General features: G+C 36.7%; 1 protein-coding gene across 5 annotated transcripts in view; it reads left to right on the forward strand.

The window, feature by feature from the left end:
- The window catches only part of LOC135439720 (homeobox protein Nkx-2.4), a 118980-nt gene that overhangs the window by 21732 nt on the left and 78479 nt on the right, over nucleotides 1–18769 (forward strand). For all 5 annotated transcript variants that reach the window (XM_064698523.1, XM_064698507.1, XM_064698515.1 and 2 more), the window contains one exon: nucleotides 1278–1429. In XM_064698523.1, the coding sequence (XP_064554593.1) occupies nucleotides 1278–1429 (152 nt within the window). The remainder of the gene's footprint in view (nucleotides 1–1277; nucleotides 1430–18769) is intronic.

Consider the following 18769-nt stretch of genomic DNA (forward strand, 5'->3'; position numbering starts at 1 on the left):
ATGGGACAAAACTTAAAACTACATCAAAAAAAATTTTGAAGTGCACTCTCCGCAGAGAAAGCTTTGATTTTGCGAAAATGTAAAGCAGATTTGTAGATTTTTGGAAATGAATTTCACGGCGAAACGTCGTGCAGATACGGATTGACCTAGTGGCTGTACTTTCCCTTTTCCTTATGTTTCTATTATTTCTGCTATTTTACAATGCTTGCGGACATCTTCGCCACATATAGTTGCAACAATAAAAGAACGTACTAGAGTACTCTTACTTGCTTCTTATTAAAATCGTTTTTTGCTTGTAGCCCTTCCATTTTTTCAAACAACACTTTTAGCATTTTTTGTTCTTTTCAGCAAATTCCAATGTGTTTAGGGCTCTTATTTCAGGAAAAATGTTTCTTCACACCAAATTGTTAGTAGTTTACCAGTGATATGGGTGCTATCGCTCTTTTTTGATAGCGCCTCCGCTTCAGAAGTCTGATCCAATTTTTTAAATATTCTATCTTGCTAGCCTCTAGCTTATCAACCAATCTATAAGTTTTCGGGGCGACGTTCGGCACTATGCACTTCACTTAAAATTAAACTTAAATAACTAAGAGTGATCTAGTCGGGAGTGCCCTAATGGGAGATACCCTGAACCTTCTTTTACCAAAACACCTATTTGATTGATAAAGAGATATACTACCATTAAAAAAAATCCGGTGTGACCTGAAAGCCACCTTAAACCATTTCCCATCGCTTTATACCTTACAGCCATACCATATTATGGAGAAGAACTGAGCTTAGATATAAGCATATAAACACAGCACAGCATATTTATGTGTATGTGTGAATGAGATATATATACATGTATATATACTTTATGGGTTTGGAGATGCTTCCTCTTGCCTGTTACATAAATTTTTTTCAATGGGATCAGATTTGCGAACATTGAACATTGACTGAACTACTTGGCGTCGCCTTTTATCTACAGCTTTATCAAGCAATTTTATTTTTATACACACAGCACAGCATTTAATTTAATGGCAATAAGGCGCTTTTTTCAATTCTTTGTATCGCGGTATTCTGATATTGGCCACTATTTAACTTACTTATGTCTCAGGCTTCATCATGCCTTTATTTTTCTTGATTTTTAGGACAGGCCCTGGCCTGCATGTAAATAAAGTTTCTTGCCCCAGTTACTTGCTTGAAATTTTCCTAGAAAAAATTCGAAATCTCCGGAGTGGTTATATTACTATATACTTATCAATTAAAAATTAATTTAAAACCATCTTTTGTTACAGTATCGCGCCTTATGAGTTCATCAGCTAGTGGATCGATGGGTCACATGGGCAACATGACAGGCTTAGCTGCATGCAGCGTAAATGATGCAAAGCCCCTACAATTTCCTTTGGCACAAAGACGAAAGAGAAGAGTTTTATTTACACAAGCACAGGTTTGTAATATCTTAAAATATAGTATATAATTTATTAATCGGGATGATGGGCTAAGTCGATCAAACCATGCTCGTCTGCGTAAACGCGTCGAAATCTCTATAAGTTCATTTTAACACTAAACACATAATTTTTTTTTTAAAGTGATAACATGCAGGGATAAAATTAAGATTGTGAATGTAAACTTATAAAAAAGAAATAAAAAAAAATCGTTTGAATGTAATCTCAGCAAAGCGTAGCGATTTGACTAGCTCCTGAAACAGCGATATATTACTGAAATTAGGGTCTAGAATTTCCGCCCAGCGCCAGTATCACTAAATGGGTTAATTTTTTATTTGTATTTAATTAATCTTGTTTTTTTAGAAATACCTCAAAAATAAATAATAATTTGTCAGCTCAGAGAGCAAGCTATTTATAGTTTTGGTTTCCGTCATTCTTACGCTAGTCAGGCGATTCTGAGCTCGCTAAATCAACCGAACTAATAGATCCCACAGGCGAGTTTGCAGTTTGCATGAGGAGCAGATAATACGCACATCACAGAATACACTTACAATTCCAATGCTGTTTATACAATTATAGTATTGTATATTAATAAGAGTCGCTCATGAATGTGTGTGTGTACATGTATACAGAAATGTTCGAAATATGCATAATAAAACTTGAAAAGACCGAGTATGAACTTTGCTTTGCATAGAAAAAGAGAGAATGACATGGCTATATCAACTCAGCTGTTGATGCTGATCTAGGATATATATATATATATATATATATTTATATATTATGGGGCCGGAACTAGACAACAAACAGGATAAAATAAATATACGTTTATACGGTATGCCCTTTTTGAACAGTGTATTAAAGGACTTTCTTCTTACCATTGCTTGATTGAACTCACATATATGTATTTGCGTACTTGCTTACACAAACAAATGTACCTAAGAAAATACATAGGTTATGTTTGCACACATGCGGACAAGATATGAAGATGTATAAATATATGAATGTAGTATATTCAACAGTAGTGTTTGGGGAACGACTAATGCACGCACACATGTGTACAATGCAAATATACTCCCAAAAAGGTATTTATTTTTGTTGTTGATAAGTTAGGCATTGAAGTGTATGGTAAATATCAAATTATTTTTCATTATAGTGTTATAAATATTTAAATTTCATTTTATTGTACTGGGCCCGATAAACACATATTTGTATGTACGCGTATACGGGGATATCCACTTGAATTGGGACGAGAATTTGTAAATGTGCTATTTCATGGTTCTGTTAACCGTTTGTTTATATTGTCGTGTGCTTTGCTGTTTTCTAACATAGCGGCAATCCAGGATTATTTCGGATGAGACGCGTTTAACTTAGATGGGCTTAATAGTTAAAACTATTATTATCATGATAAGGTATTAGGTGCCATGTTTTGGAATTTATGTCATGGTAAATAAATGCAACTTACAATAAGGAATTCACGAGAAAGCGTTTTCTAACGTATACAACATTTTCCAATAATTATCACGAACTTACCAGCAAGATAATGCCCCAATCTATACAACTTGAGTAATAAAGTTAAACCTGAATCTCCTGTTCTCACTTAAATTGAGAATGTATGGGTTGGATAACAAGAAAAGTATACGAATCTGGAAGAACATTTCAGGACATTTCAGCCATAATCAAATGCCATCACAGATACCTGAAGCAAAACATCCTTAAATTATTTAATGTCTCTATACTGGTAGGATTTATTAGGGTATTACGAAGAATGATGGTTTCAAAAATTATTTAGGAAATATTAATTAATGTATATTAATACTCATAAGCTTATGAATTAATGCAAATACAATTAAAAGCAAAGTTATATAAATCACCACAAAGGTATTTGCATTATTTATTATTCAAGGGGGGCGATGTGTAAAACACGACTAAAACAATTTGTTTAATTTATATTTATTTATTTGTGCAAATGTATGTTACAGTATACATAAAGTATATATTATTGGCCAGCATCAATCGTCAACTCGATCTGGCCACGTCCGTCTGTCTTCCATCTCTACGTTTGTCTATATTTTTGAACGCGTCGATCTCAGAAATGTTTACTAAACCCTTTTCCAAGTAATCGGTAATATCAATTAGTTTTTTGGTATCCTTTTCTTTTAATTTTACATATTGCTTATCACTTGTGTTTGCCCGTTGCAAGTTTTGTGCTTATAATTTTAAATATCACTTTTAGCGTAGTAATAATAACAAAAGCCGAGTTTGGTCAAGATATCTTGAAAAACAAAAGAAATTCCATTCAACAACTTCAATTTCGACCGATCGTTCCTATGGCAGCTATATGATATAGTGGTCCGATGTAAATAAGATTTTGCATATATGGAGGGAGCATAGTATATCTAATAAATGTCGAGTTTGGTCAAGATATCTTGATAAACAAACAAATTTTCCATACAACAACTTAATTTTCGACCCATCGTTCCTATGGCAGCTTTATGATATAGTAGTCCGATAATGATAGGATTTTGCATATACATATATGAGGAGCATAATAAAACTAATAAATGCCGAGTTTGGTCAAGATAAACAAAAATGTTTTTCATACAAGAACCAACTTTTCGACCGATCTTTCCTATGGCAGCTAAGCGATATAGTGGTCCGATCCAGCTGGTTTTGACACATGTACTGCGTGCAACAGAAAGAGGCACTTCTGAAAAGTTGCATAAAGATAGCTTTAAAACTGAGAGACTAGTTCGCATAAAAACAGACAGACGGACAGACGGACATGGCTATATCGACTCGGCTGTTCATACTGTTCATGGATGTATATACTTTATGGGGTCGGAGATGTCTCCTTCAATGCGTTACACATTTTACGACAAAACTATAATACCCCTGCAAGGGTATAAAAAAAAAAACAAGTAAGAGGTTCTAGTCAGGAGCTCCCGACAGCGCTAGCTGATGCTAAAACGTGCGCACATAATTTTTGTGTTTCTTAGCCGTTCTTAATGAAATTTTCGACAGTACATCTTATTGTGGAATAGAATATAGATTATTTAAATTAGTAATACAATAGTAGGCAATACAAGTTGGTTTATTAACTTGATTATAGCTTTGTGGTGGTAAAGGGGAGGTGGCGATAAAAGAAAGATACTTGATATATATATACTATTCTGGAAGCTACATGTCAAGTTTGGCGACTCTAGCTCATATTATTTACCAAAATTGCGCAAAACACAGGATTTCGATATCGATTTTATCGATTACTTGGAAACGGGGCAAGTTATCGAATATCGGACAACAAACTCGATCTCCGCGTGGACTAGGAGGACCTACAGCTAAAATTTCAAGTCTCTAGCTCTTATGGGTTCTGAGAATTTGAATGATGCTGAGGATGATATTTTTGCGAGTGCTACTGATTTTCAGTTGTGTGTAGTGGATGTTGAATTAGGGGGGTTGTGCTGCATTAACTTGAGGCTCGGCACTTATCAAACAATATATAGACTGGACATCCAGTTGAAAATGCTGGGGCCAAGCATTTCATATGCGACTGGTCCAAAGTCGCCTTCGTTTTTGTTCGGGTTCGAGACACGCCCGCATGCTCAGCAAGAGAGTAAGAAATACATGTGACTTGTGTGGTAGAACGACATCGCTGTGTTTTTTTGGTCACACTACAGGAAACTGCTTTGGCTTACTCTCTTCTATATGATTTGTGCGATAGAAAGGCACATCTGTTTTTTATCTCGCTCCCACTACAGGAAACTGCTTTGGCTTACTTTCAGTGCTCTTTCAATTTGTCTATGTACCGTTTAAATATTTGTATGTGTATGTGTATCTCAAATGTCGGAGGCATTTCTTTCCTTTTGAAGGGACGAGTAATATGAAATATGAAAGGGTTTGTCACGTCGATGCGAAATTCTTGCATTTTAGCTCGTTATTGTTGGTAAGGGTACCTAAGCGTTGGCCTGTGTGCATTTACAAGTTTTTGGACTTGCTATTCACGCATATTTGCATATTTTGTATATGAATAGAAGCATTTATGCGTTTGTGTGCCTGATTTGAAATTTGTGTGATTTCTGTATTTCGAGCTCTACACACACGCACATACAAATACACAAATGTGTGTGATGGGCAGATCATGGGAGCAAAAGAAAATATCATTACTGGTACGCGTCTGACGCGCGACCTTCGTTTTAATGATTTCGGGTTTGAATTGATGAATGAATGTTAAGCCCTTATTACCTGTAGCAGCCCGTTGGGCCGAAAGGGTAAACGTTTGGAAAGCACCTGCACCTGCATATGTAGGTCAAGTGACTGATCACTTAAATGATTTTATGACCAGAGGAAATTAGTTCAAAAATTGAAATCTTTAAAATTTTCAAATATACCAAATACAAAAAAGGATCGATTATATACTTGTTTATAATATTCATTATTTTATTGACTTAACATATTTAGCTTTTTCATTTAATATATGTATTCAATCCTGACGCGTGCCAATAATGAAATTTTCTATTTCACCCATGATCTGCCCATTCACACACATTTTTGTATTTGTCAGTGTGTGTGTGTAGAGAAGAAATGCCTCTGACATTTGAGACAAATGGAATGTGTGTATTTTTGCCTGTTCGGACACATGCACAGATAAACATTTAAACGGTACATGGACAAATTGAAAGAGCACTGAGAGTAAGCCAAAGCAGTTTCCTGTAGTGTGACCAAAAAAAAAAAAAAACAGCGATGTCGTTCTACCACGCAAGTCATATGGATTTCTTACTCTCTTGCTGTCTGAGCATGCGGGCGTGTCTTGAAACCGAACAAAAAGGAAGGCGACTTTGTACCAGTCGCATATGAAATGCTTGGCCCCAGCATTTTACACTGGATGTCCAGTGTATATGTTGTTTGGTTAGTGGTCTCGGAATACTAGGTTCAGTGGATTAAAGTGCGTAAAACACATTTTAGACTTACTGTTGCTTAACAAATTTATTGCTGGCTTTTGCGGTTGTCGGACTCTTTATGTGTTTTTGGCTTAATTTTTTTTATCTCCGGAGCCACCCATTAAATTTTGAGCTCTCTGTGAAGCTATTCGTTTGTAATTCTTGGTCGGCTTTATATTTAATGTGTAAGCCATGCCCCACATCAGTCATCTTTTCAGAGTTTCCCCGAGCCATTTCGCAGTACGGACAGTTTCCTTTTTTTTTGTGAATGTACCGTGGGCGGCCTTCTCAGCAATGACTCCAAATTTCCATCTGGAAAGATATTTACAAAGAGAGTCAAGCGGCTTTCGATAATTCTGGACGGCTTAGAGTGGCTTTTAGAGAAGGCCATAGTATATGTGGCGCTATTTGTGTAGGTGCGGAAAACTGCCTTTATGTCGATCGTATGAGACTTCTTGGACCCGCCTCGAACGTAAAACATCGTACAATGAATATGCGGCTTCAAGAACTATTAGTAGAAAGTAGAACAAGTAAGAAGTCCTAGTCGGGAGCTTCCGTTCGTCTGAACGAACAGACGTCGGTAGGCATGGCGTGTGAAGCCTCAAAAGCGAGATGAAAGGCCAGGCTAGAAATTTGTATGGACGTTACTCATCTTAGTGTTTATATTGTCTTTGCCTGAACCGTCTTATTCCAACCCCAAATGCAGTTCGCATAACGCGTTCGTTTGCTTTAGTAATAATAAAAGTAGATTAGCCAAAAAAAAAACGTTTCCTTGGCAGGGTTCGAGTTCGCAACTGATCGCATTACTTGCTGCCACCTCTACTCAACAGCCACGCCAACGAAAGAAAAAAATAGTCTCCTCGATAGGGTTCGAACTCGCAACAAACCACACTACCCAATAGCCACACCAATTATTAAGTCTCAATGAGACAAAAACGAATTAAAAAAGCATCACAGAAAACAATACAATACAATCATTTTTGTTTTTTTTTTAACCAATCTTAATGAAATTTTCAGCAGTAGATCTTATTGAACTGGAAAATATTGGTGTATTCTCAAAATGACAATTGCATTTAAATTGTAGATATATTGTTGGGCAGCATAAATTGGATTATTTACTTAATTAATACCTATAAGGTAGTAGCGGGGAGGTGGCGATAGGTATAAAATGAAAGATACTTGATAAGTCAAGTTTAGTGACTCTAGCTCTTATAAATTACAAGATTTGCTCAAAAACAGGATTTCGATATCGAATTTTATCGATTGCTTGGAAACGGGGCAAGTTATCGAATATCGGAAACAAACTCGATCTGCGCGGGCACTAGGAGGACCTACAGCTAAAATTTCATTCTCTAGCTCTTATAGACAGACGGAAGGACGGACAGCCGGACAGACGGACATGGGTAGATCGACTCGGCTGTTAATGCTGACCCCATAAAGTATATATATTCATGATCAGTATCAACAGCCGAGTCGATATAGCCATGTCCGTCTGTCAGTCTGTCGGTTTCTATGCCAACTAGTCTGCCAGTTTTAACGCTATTTTTATGAAACTTTGCAGAAGTGCCTCTTTCTGTTGCAGGCAGTACATATGTCAATACCAGCTGGATCGGACCACTATATCGCTTAGCTGCCATAGGAAAGATCAGTCGAAAAGTAGGTTCTTGTATGAAAAACATTTTTATTTATCTTGACCAAACTCGGCATCTATAAGTTTTATTATGCTTCTCATATATATGCAAAATCTTATCATTATCGGACTACTATATCATATAGCTGCCATAGGAACGATGGGTCGAAAATTAAGTTGTTGTATGGAAAATTTGTTTGTTTATCAAGATATCTTGACCAAACGCAGCATTTATTAGTTTTACTATACTCCTCATATATATGCAAAATCCTATCAACATCGGACCACTTTATCATATAGCTGCCATAGCAACGATAGGTCAAAGATTAAGTTGTTGTATGGAATTTTTTTTTGGTTTTTAAGATATCTTGACCAAACTCGGAATCTATTAGTTTTACAATGCTCCTTCCATTTAGGCGAAATCTTATATGCATCGGACTACTATATCATATAGCTGCCATGTGTGGGGAAAATTAAGTTGTTGTATAAAAAACTTTTTTGTATTTCAAAATATCTTAACCATACTCGGCATTAACTACTTTTCCTGTGCTTCTTAGATACGGACAAACCACTATGAGCATTATGAAAAGATTGGGTCTGCAAGGGAATTAAATCTTACGGCGTGGAGTTGACAATTTTCGTAAGATAAAAATGGCCCGGGCCGTATGCACGATTCGCAGACTCCGTCAACACCTTCCTACTAAACAAATTCCGTAACTTTATGATATCACTGCTCACAGGGTTCGGATTATTCAACTTAATGTTTATAGCCAGCTGTAACAACTTTAAAACTTTTTAGCAAGGCCCTTGCAGACCCAGCATTTTCATAATGCTGATAATGCTTTCCCCGTATCTAAAATGCAGAGAGAAAATAGTCAATGCCGAGTATGTTTAAGATATCTTGAAAAACAACAAGTTTTACTTTCAAGAACCTGATTTTAGACAGATCATTCCTATGGCAGCTATTTGACATAGTGATCCGATGTAAACAAGATTTTGCATAAATGTAGGGAGTATAGAAAAACTTATAAATGGCGTTTGCCCGTATCTAAGAAGCTCAAGGAAAAAGGTTAATGCCAAGTCAAAAAAGTTTTCCTTCGGCAACTTTATAATATAGTGGTCCGATGTTGATAGGATTTTTCAAAAATATGACGAGCATAGTGAAACTAATAAATGCCGGTCAAGCTATCCTTATAAACAAAACAATTTGTCATACAAGAACCTATTTTTCGACCGATCGTTCCTATGGCTTTATGATATAGTGGTCCGATCCAGCCGGATTTTGCAAAGTTTCATGACTATAGCTTTAAAACTGAGTTCGTATATAAACAGGTAGACGGACATGGCTATATCGACTCGGCTGTTGATACTGATCAAGGATATATACACTTTATGGGATTGTAGATGTCTCCTTCAATGCTCGAACTCGTAACATACCACACCACTTCCCACCGCCTCTACTCAACAGGCAAACCAACAATTGATTGCTAATAAAAAAGAACCAATTAAAATAGCACCACATACACCCAGTTCAGAGAACAATACAATTGCAAATGCCGTTGATAATATACAGAAATTCTTGCAATTTGCGCTTGAAGTCCCAAACTCGTGGCCAGCAAAAACGAGTTTTCTTTAATAACTTCTGTGTTTCAACAGTATATCCTATTGTACCATAGAATATTCGTGCACAATTGCATTGTGACCTAAATTGGTGGGCAATTTATTTACATAATTTAAGCTCAGTGGTGATAGCGGCATGGTGGCGATAGCTATAAAATGAAATATACTTGACATATATATATACTATTCAATAAGATACATATCAAGTTTGGTGACTTTATCTTTAAAAACCTAAAAGATTTTCGATTAATTGGAAACGGGGCAAGTTATCGGTTATCGAAAACAAACTCGAACTGCGCGGGAGCTAGGAGGACCTACGTTCCAAATTTCTTTAGCTCTTCATACATACGGACGGACGGACAGACGTACAGACAGACGGCCATGGGTAGATCGACTCAGCTATTGATGCTGATTAAGAATATATATACTTTATCAGTTCCATCCGCCTGTTACATACATTGGCACATATACAATATACCCTCTTTACCCATTTTTAATGGGTTCAGGGTATAAAAAACACTGGCTCGCCACAAACACGCACTTATAGTAAAATCTTGTTTTGCGCCATGATCTTCAGCTCATTCACATAGAGCAGCAAATTCAGACAGGACAGACAAAGGCACAAAAACGAAGACATAAATGCTTGTATACATATACAAACTTTTGTAACTGTACGTGCGCATGGTCGGCCCAAAAAAGTTTCCACGCATTTTTTCATTGACGTGTCTAACGCTTTCAATTTTTTATATTAGTCGTCCTTCAAAAGGGAAGAAATGCGACCGAAATACAAAAAAATACAATTTACACATACACATATTTAACATTGAGAGTAAGCCAATGCAGTTGCCTAAAGTGGGAACGAAATAAAAATCAGTTTCAATCAGACATACATATCATATGGCTCTCTAACTATCTTGCTCTCTGAGCAAGTAAGCGATTTACGACCTGAACAAAAATGCAGTTCATGAGGGACCTGATCCCTAATGAATGGATACCTTTTTTAAATCTAGCTGTCCTATCTATATATTATATTATATATTATTATCGGCACGCTGAATAAAAATAAATAAATTCCTGCTATAGTAGTGGTATTAATCTGAAATGGTCGCTACAAACACAGCGTATCGGATATGTATATTTTTCCGTCTAAATTGGCAAATTGATCAACAAATTGTGTCTACGTTCTCGTAAGGTAAACACAGATTTTACTCATTTTTCTCCCATTGTTTTTCACTTAACTGATACCACCCCCTGGAAGAACTAACTGTCGAAGAGAGAGCCTTCCGTTTTGGTATTACGCACATTTGTGTGACATAGCGTGTTCATGCATGTACATATGTGTGTTTTCTATATGTATGGAAGAAGAAGCTAGCATGCTTATAAAGGTAACTTGGCACAGGGCTTATGATATCCTCTAGTAGGCACCACCGACCTCTCTTACTCTTAGCCATTCGTGTTTGTCAAAATCTGCTCAATGTTTTAAACAGAAACCCGATCACAAAAAATAAGTATGCTGTTTAATTACACTGAATAACAAAATTGAATATTTATACCCTGAACCCATTGAAAATAGGTAAAAGGGTATAATGTATTTGTGCAAATGTAGGTAACAGGCAGAAGAAAGCAAGCGACCCCATAAAGTATATATTCTTGATCATGATCGAAAGCCGAGTCGATCTTGCCATGTCGTTCCGTCCGTAGGTATGAACGCAAGGATCTCAGAATCCATAAGAGCTAGGGATTTCAAATTTTTAACGTAGGTAGGTCCGCCTAGTGCCCGCGCAGTACGAGTTCGTTTCCGATGGTTGATGATTTTATAGGATATAGGAAGGGGTTTGTTTCATTGGGAGAACATATTTTTTTTAATTTTTTTTAGTAATGCTTATTGTATCTCTTCACTCATTAGAAAAGGTAAATGAGTCAAGAAATACTTTTTTCGGCTAAAGCCTAAGCAAGCGAGCGCGTAGCGCGACCTATTCTTATTAGTATTTTTGTTGTAGGAGACAAAATACGTATGCATTTTCAAATTAAATCAATTAAATGTGAATTTACGCTAAACAAGAGGCTCTAGTCGGGATCTCTCGACTAGGGAATACCCTGAACCCTCTTCTACCAACACCTAATTCAGCTCGCGCTACGCGCTCGATTACTTCAGCGGTAAAAAAAAAATACATTACGAAATAATAAACTGTTTCTCGAACTCGTGACAGACCGCACTACTTGCCGCCGCGTCTACTCAACAGCCATATCCAGAATGCAGTCTTAATGAGAAAAAAACGGATTAAAATAGCAGCATAGAAAACAATTCAACCGCAATTGCAATGCTGTCGAAAGAATTCAATAAAGACGCGCATGAATGCGAGTGTGTACATATACATATATAGCAATTCTTGCAATTTTCCCTAGCTGCCGCAAACACGAGGCCATCCAAAACAAGTTTTCATTGTGTTTCTTAACTGATCCTTATGCAATTTTCAATAGAGCTTATTGCGCTATAGAATATTCGTATATTCTTAAGTTTGTTTCCGGTATTCGATTACTTGCCCCGTTTCCAAGTAATCGATAAAAAACCGATATCAAAATCTCGTTTTTTGAGGAATTTTGGTAAATAATATAAGCTAGAGTCACCAAACTTGACAAGTAGCTTCTTGAATAGTATATATACATATATCCTTTATCTTTCATTTTATAGTTATTGTTTTCTGTGCTGCTATTTAAATTGCTAGAGTTCCCAAATGTAGCTTCTTGAATAGTATAGTATATATACAGATCAAGTAGATTCCATTTTATATATTGACATTTTTTTTTATTTTTACTGCTTAGGCAAAAGCGCTTGTTGCGCAAGCTGCATTTGGTGTTAGCAGAAGAGGGTTCAGGCAAAGACAATATAAACTCTAAGATGAGTAACGCCATACAACAAAATGCTACTATGCAGCTTGCTTTTTTGAAATTTGAGAACGAAAACGAAAACAGTATCATTGCGCTCACACAGCCGAAAGAGCGAAAAGCTAAAAATAGAGTGTAGTCTGAGCGTCGGCTCTATGAGAGCCGTGCAAGCAATTATGTTTGTATGTGTGTGAATATACATACATAACAGCATATTTGATTGTGTTGCTATTCACTGCACTGGCTTTAGCTGGCAAAAAATAAATTTAGTTAGATTTCTAGCGCTGATCATGCTTGACCTGTCCCAAATTTATTTCTTCACCAGCCAAAGCCAAGGCAGTGAATAACAACACATATACATATACATATTTTGATGTAGTTATGCATGCAAAAATCACACATAAAAATATAGGTGCTTGCACGCCATTGGCTGAAAAAGAACTTCTCTCGAGCTCACACTGTCCAAAAACAAAAGTGAAATCAATCTATGTGTGCTATTTTCCTAACATTGTTATTGCACAAGATGCGCTTTGTGAAAAAATTATTTTATTCTTAAATTTTCCTGTAAAATTTATCGTTAGTATCTAGGGTAATGTATCATTTATATAAAGCATGCATTGCATGGATAGAGCAAAAGTACTTTGCGTCGATCGTAAGTTTAAAACTTTTCGCTCATTGTACTTCGAAAACGAAGCGACGCAAAGCACCATCGACCAGCTTTGCTGAAGGTATGCTGGCGACTAACTTTGTTGCTCGTGTCAGCGCATCAGCAAGCCGCGACTTCGGAATTCGTTCGTCTGAACGAACAGCCGTCGGCAGGCATGTCGTGCGAAGCCTCACAGACCAGATGAAACGCCAGGCTAGAAATTTTGCGTCGCATGCAAATGTATGGACGTTACTCATCTTACTGTTTATATTGCCTTTGGTTCAGGGTATCCCCTAGTCCGAAACTCCCGACTGTAGCCTCTTACTTGTTCTTTTTTGTTTGATTTACCAAGCCCTATTTTAATACCCCTAAGCCGATTGTAAATAAGTAAAAAGTTGTATGGTGTTTTGTGCGAATGTTAGCAACGGGTAGATGAAAGCATACATGACCCTATAAAGTATATATATTCTTGGTTGGCCAAGTCAATTTAGGCATATCCGACTGTTCGTATATATAAAAGCGTTGATCTTAAAACCTATTAAAGCTACAAACTTAAAATTTTGAACGTAGGTCCACCTCCTAATCATCGATGAAAAGCACGATGCTTGCCCCTAAAAGCGCAAAGACTCTGGCATTCGATGCTAAGAGGCCAAATTTTATTTGCAGAGGAGTTCTACCGCGCAAAAATGACTATATACAGTGTCATTCACGTTTACTAGAGACACATTTTGATCAGTATGATTTCATAAAGTAAGTGTTTCTCACTTTAGGCAGTCCTTTCTCGAGTAATGCTCATAGCGACTTTCAAATTGCAACAGACCTTTCACTGATGTTTTTTTTACGCGCGAATCCTAATGTAATCTGATACATCCCACAGCAGTCGTTTAACGTACGACACCACTCGCAAAATACAAAAACGAATATAAACTAAGACAGTAAGCTGAGCAAGTAGATATTACTTGCTTAACAGAACAAAACTCCTTGCAGAATACTCTGTAATGATTTTTGTAATCATCACAGAGGACCCGAAACAGTTCACGTATGACATAGTTATTTGAACAAAATTTAAGCAATAACGGTGTATAATTACGTGTTAGTCTAGTAGGGACAGATAAGTTTAATTGGCTAGCCAGCTCAGAAGAGTCCATTTCACCCGTAATTAACTTATGAATAAATATAACACCAAGCATAGTTCTACGATTAATTAAGGAAGGAAGAGTAACAGGAGTAAACTGGAGTATGACCGTAGCCTCACACGAGCATCCCAGTTTAAATCCCGAAGGGCAAACAATAACAATTGCTCCTGTTAATATTTTAAACTGTCTTGGTGAATGAAATATTATAGCGACACATGAGCGACACATGAGGCATGCTTAAGAATAGTTCGTATCAGAGATATAGAAAAGGGACTTTGTCGTGTACGGGTCGGCAAAATCCATTAACCATCGCCATCCAAAACAATTCTGGCCTTGACCACGGTCGTTACATGAGAGTCGAATTTAAGTTTATGATCAAGAATGACACCTAGATCCTTAACTTTATTACTGGTACTGCTCACACGCTCGAGCGGTAGCCTATCAAGGATGTAAGAAACCATTTGGGAGCTCTTTTCTTAAAACCATCAATTACTAAGGAAGTAAACTCAAGAAGGATAATGGTTGCATATCTACGCTTCACAATTCAACGCTGGGATGGTGAAATAATAGAGCGACATAAATGCTACAGTTGAGATGTTACGATTCTCTCAAAAGCTTTAGAGATAGCTTATAATTTTGAAATAACTCTATAGTTATCGACATTTGATTTACTCACTTTCTTATGGACAGGGATAATAAAGGATTATTTCCAAATGGTCGGGAAGGTTGACAAAAAAATTTTAAATAGGTTTATATAGTGCTGCAGCATAGTATCTCAGCACAGAAGCGGGAACACCATTGGCGCCCGGTGAGTATGCCGGCTTGATTGTGTTAAGGTCGCTGAATAGCGAACTTTCAGTAATAATAGGATTTAAGCTGCAGTTTGACCTCTATAACTGATGAGGATAAGGCTGATTTTTATTATACCTTGAGTAGGTAGTTTGAAAAAAGGTTTTGAACAGATCGGCAACACCTGGATCATTCTCGCTCTTATCTGCAAACTTAACTGTAGATGGCAAATAAAGAAAAAATTGCTTAGGATTATGTGAAAACTGAAGGCGACAACGGCGAAGATAGCATATACATATGGAATTGGCAAAATATCGGCAATTCAATATGCCCAAAATCAGTTCGAATTACTGGTCTTTAGAAAAATGTTTCTTTGTTTTCCCGTCTATATATTCCAAATCACTTCATTGGATAATACATAATATTTATGAAATAATAGGTATTTTATTATCTTGTAATTATAAGTAGTTTTCATTCTCTGCAATTTGACATATGTAGATAATGCTTTGTGTACATTTTCCGCATAAATGTTTAATATATATATTTCGAATAGTCGTATTGTAATGTACTGTTTGACATTCTTTACGTTACTTTGTCTGGTCGGATTCGTTTGGCATATACATATTGTGTGAACCTGTTCAGACTTTCGTTCGAAAGAGATTTTTATCTACCGTAAAATCATCAATATACCTAGTTTGAAGAAGTTTTGACTATTATTTAAATAAATTTATTCCAAACTATTTAAAGTATAGCATATTGGTGACTTTATATACATACATTAATTTTTATTATTTTATTTTTGTCAACAAGAATTTAATAAAGAATCTCTCTAAAATCATACATATATTCATAGTTTTGAAAAAGATTCAGTTTTTCATAAATACGCGAGCTTTAAAGTTTTTGCGTTCTACGCTCCATGTGCTTTCAATATCGCAATGAGTGCTTTCATTTAGTTTGTGTCAGAAACCAACTCTAGACCAAAACTCGAAAGGCTTCTAACTCTGTACAAATTCATGATATAATTATTTCATTAATAACTTCTGCGTTTCTAAAAAAGGAAGAGGCGCTAGTCGAGTTTTCAACTAGACGATATCCTTAAACCTCTTCTACCAACACCAAAGGCCAAATACCAAAATACATTTTTAACAAGAGAGAAGGGCTATCTTCGGCAAGCTGAAGATTTAATACTCTTGCAGACCCAACCTTTTAATAATTCTCATAGTGCTTTGCCCGTATCTAAGAAGCACAGGGAAATAGTTAATGCCGAGTATGGTTAAGATATCTTGAAACAAGAAAGTTTTCCATTCTTAGTTTTCGACAGATCGTTCCTATGGCAGTGGTCCGATTCAGCTTGTTTTGACATATGTACTGCGTGCAACAGAAAGAGGCACTTCTGCAAAGTTTCATAAAAATAGCTTTAAAACTGAGAGACTAGTTGGCATAGAAAAAGACAGACGGACATGGCTATATCAACTCGGCGTTGATACTAATCATGAGTATATATACTTTATGAGGTCGGAGTTGTCTCCTTCTTTGCGTTACACATTTCACGACAAAATTATAATACGCTCTGCAAGGGTATAAAAAATGTCCTCAATTGCACTCGAACCCGTAACTAATAGAACGGCTTGCCACCGCCCTTACTCGACAACCACCCAAACAACTTATTTTAAATAAAAAAACATAACGAATTAAAATAGCAGCACATACACATAGTACAGAATGCAATACAATAGCAATTGAAATGCTGTTAATAGAATTCAATAAAGACGCGCATGAATGTTGTGAAGAGGCTACCCGGGGCATCCACCCCACAATACGTCGTTACGACAAGGAGCTATTAAAATTATTGTTATACCCTGAACCCATTATATGTGGGTAAAAAGGGTACAATGTATTTGTGCACTTGTATGTAACACCCAGAAGAAAGCATCCCCGATCTCGTGATGTATGTATATTCTTGATCAGCATCAATACCCAAGTCGAGCTTGCCATGTCTTCACTGCCTAGCAACTTGGATTTATCTCCAATGTTGTCATTATCGGCTTCTCCGAGCGACTGGCCAAATATTACCCCTGTTTTATCCCCTGTAATAGTCCTATTAGTCCCCGTACCCAGTTAGCCAAACTGCCTCAGCCCCCTCAGCTCCTGGCCGCAAAGATAGACCTGCGAGCAATCTTACCCAGATTGTTAAAAACAATCATGGGGCCTCCTTGGTCTCACCAAATCCTGTTTAACCTGCAGCCCCATCAGCCCCCATCTTGCCCCTGGTAGGCAAGTTTTTGTGTCTCGACTTTCGACTGACACCACCTCTGAGTCATTGGCAGCTTATATCGCTAGCAAATCTTCTGCTAGCATGTCAATTACCAAATTTAATTTCTCCACTTCTCCTGAAATATCATCATTCAAAATAAATTTTTCACATGATATGTTCCCAATCATTTGTGATCTCAAATTTTGGCCTCCACACATGACTGTTAACGAGTTCAAGCCAAAAAAGCGTAGCCAGCCTGTCACCCTTCAAGTCCCTTCAATAGAGGGTACCATTTCTGCAAAACTAACATCTTCTTCTGACCAAGTCTCTATTCATTATCAGAATGTCAGAGGTCTCATTTCCAAACTTAAAAATCTTTTCATGGCCAGCACTTCCTTCGATTCGGATATAATCGCATTCTCAGAAACATGGTTAAATTCAACCATATCTGATTTTGAAGTTTTTTCGAATAATTTTATTTTGCATAGAAATGATCGGCCGACCCGAGGTGGTGGGGTGTTAATTGCCGTTAAAGCAACTCTCCAGTCAGAACTTTATTGTTTTAGTACGCCTACTGACGCTGAGATTGCCTCAGTCAAGGTGTCTTTTCCTACACGGAATATTTATATTACATGCTCTTATGTTCCTCCTTCTTCTGATATTCAAGTTTATATGAAACATATTTCTTGTATTAAAGAAGTTTCTTCACACGTGCGTGATAATGACCTATTTATTGTGTTGGGTGATTTTAATTTGCCGAACATCTCTTGCTCATTATTCACTGCCGAAATTTACCCAGTGCCCTCAGCACAGCATGACTTTATAGATTGCACTTTTGATCTTTCGTTGTTTCAAATCAATTCAATTTCTAATCATTTGCTTAGAACACTTGATCTTGTGTTTGTTATTTCTAATATGTCTAGGTCCCCCCTTTATCTCTTCCTGAGGATGTATATCATCCAACTGTAGAGGTTGCAATGTTCAATTGTAATTCTCTCATTTCGTGCTCATCAGCCAATAAGCCCCACCGTTGCTTTCGCAAAGGAAATTATTCATTGCTGAATCAACTTATTTATGCAACCGATTGGACTTTCTTATATGACTCGGTTGATATGAATACTGCTATTAACTTTTTTATAACACCCTAAACTTTCTCTTAGATATGTGTATTCCCAAGTCAATTCCTTCGACTACTACTTCAAAGCCACCCTGGCTTACTCCCAGACTATCAAACCTACAAAATATTAAGTCTAAATATGTTAAAAAGTATAATAGATCTGGTACGAGTATTGACTTCTTCTTAATTCTCATTGCTATGAGAATTATCTTTCTCGTTGCAAAAAGCCAAATTTGCCCTAAATCCGAGACAGTTTTACAATTTTGTAAAGTTGAAGAGTAAATTTCAAGTTTGCCATCTTCTTTTTCTCGCAGGATGGATAAAGCTAGC

This window comes from Drosophila montana, unplaced genomic scaffold (assembly GCF_035044405.1).
Source record: "Drosophila montana isolate Dmon_TW-CO22-7 unplaced genomic scaffold, ASM3504440v1 contig_1571_1, whole genome shotgun sequence".
Taxonomy (NCBI): domain Eukaryota; kingdom Metazoa; phylum Arthropoda; class Insecta; order Diptera; family Drosophilidae; genus Drosophila; species Drosophila montana.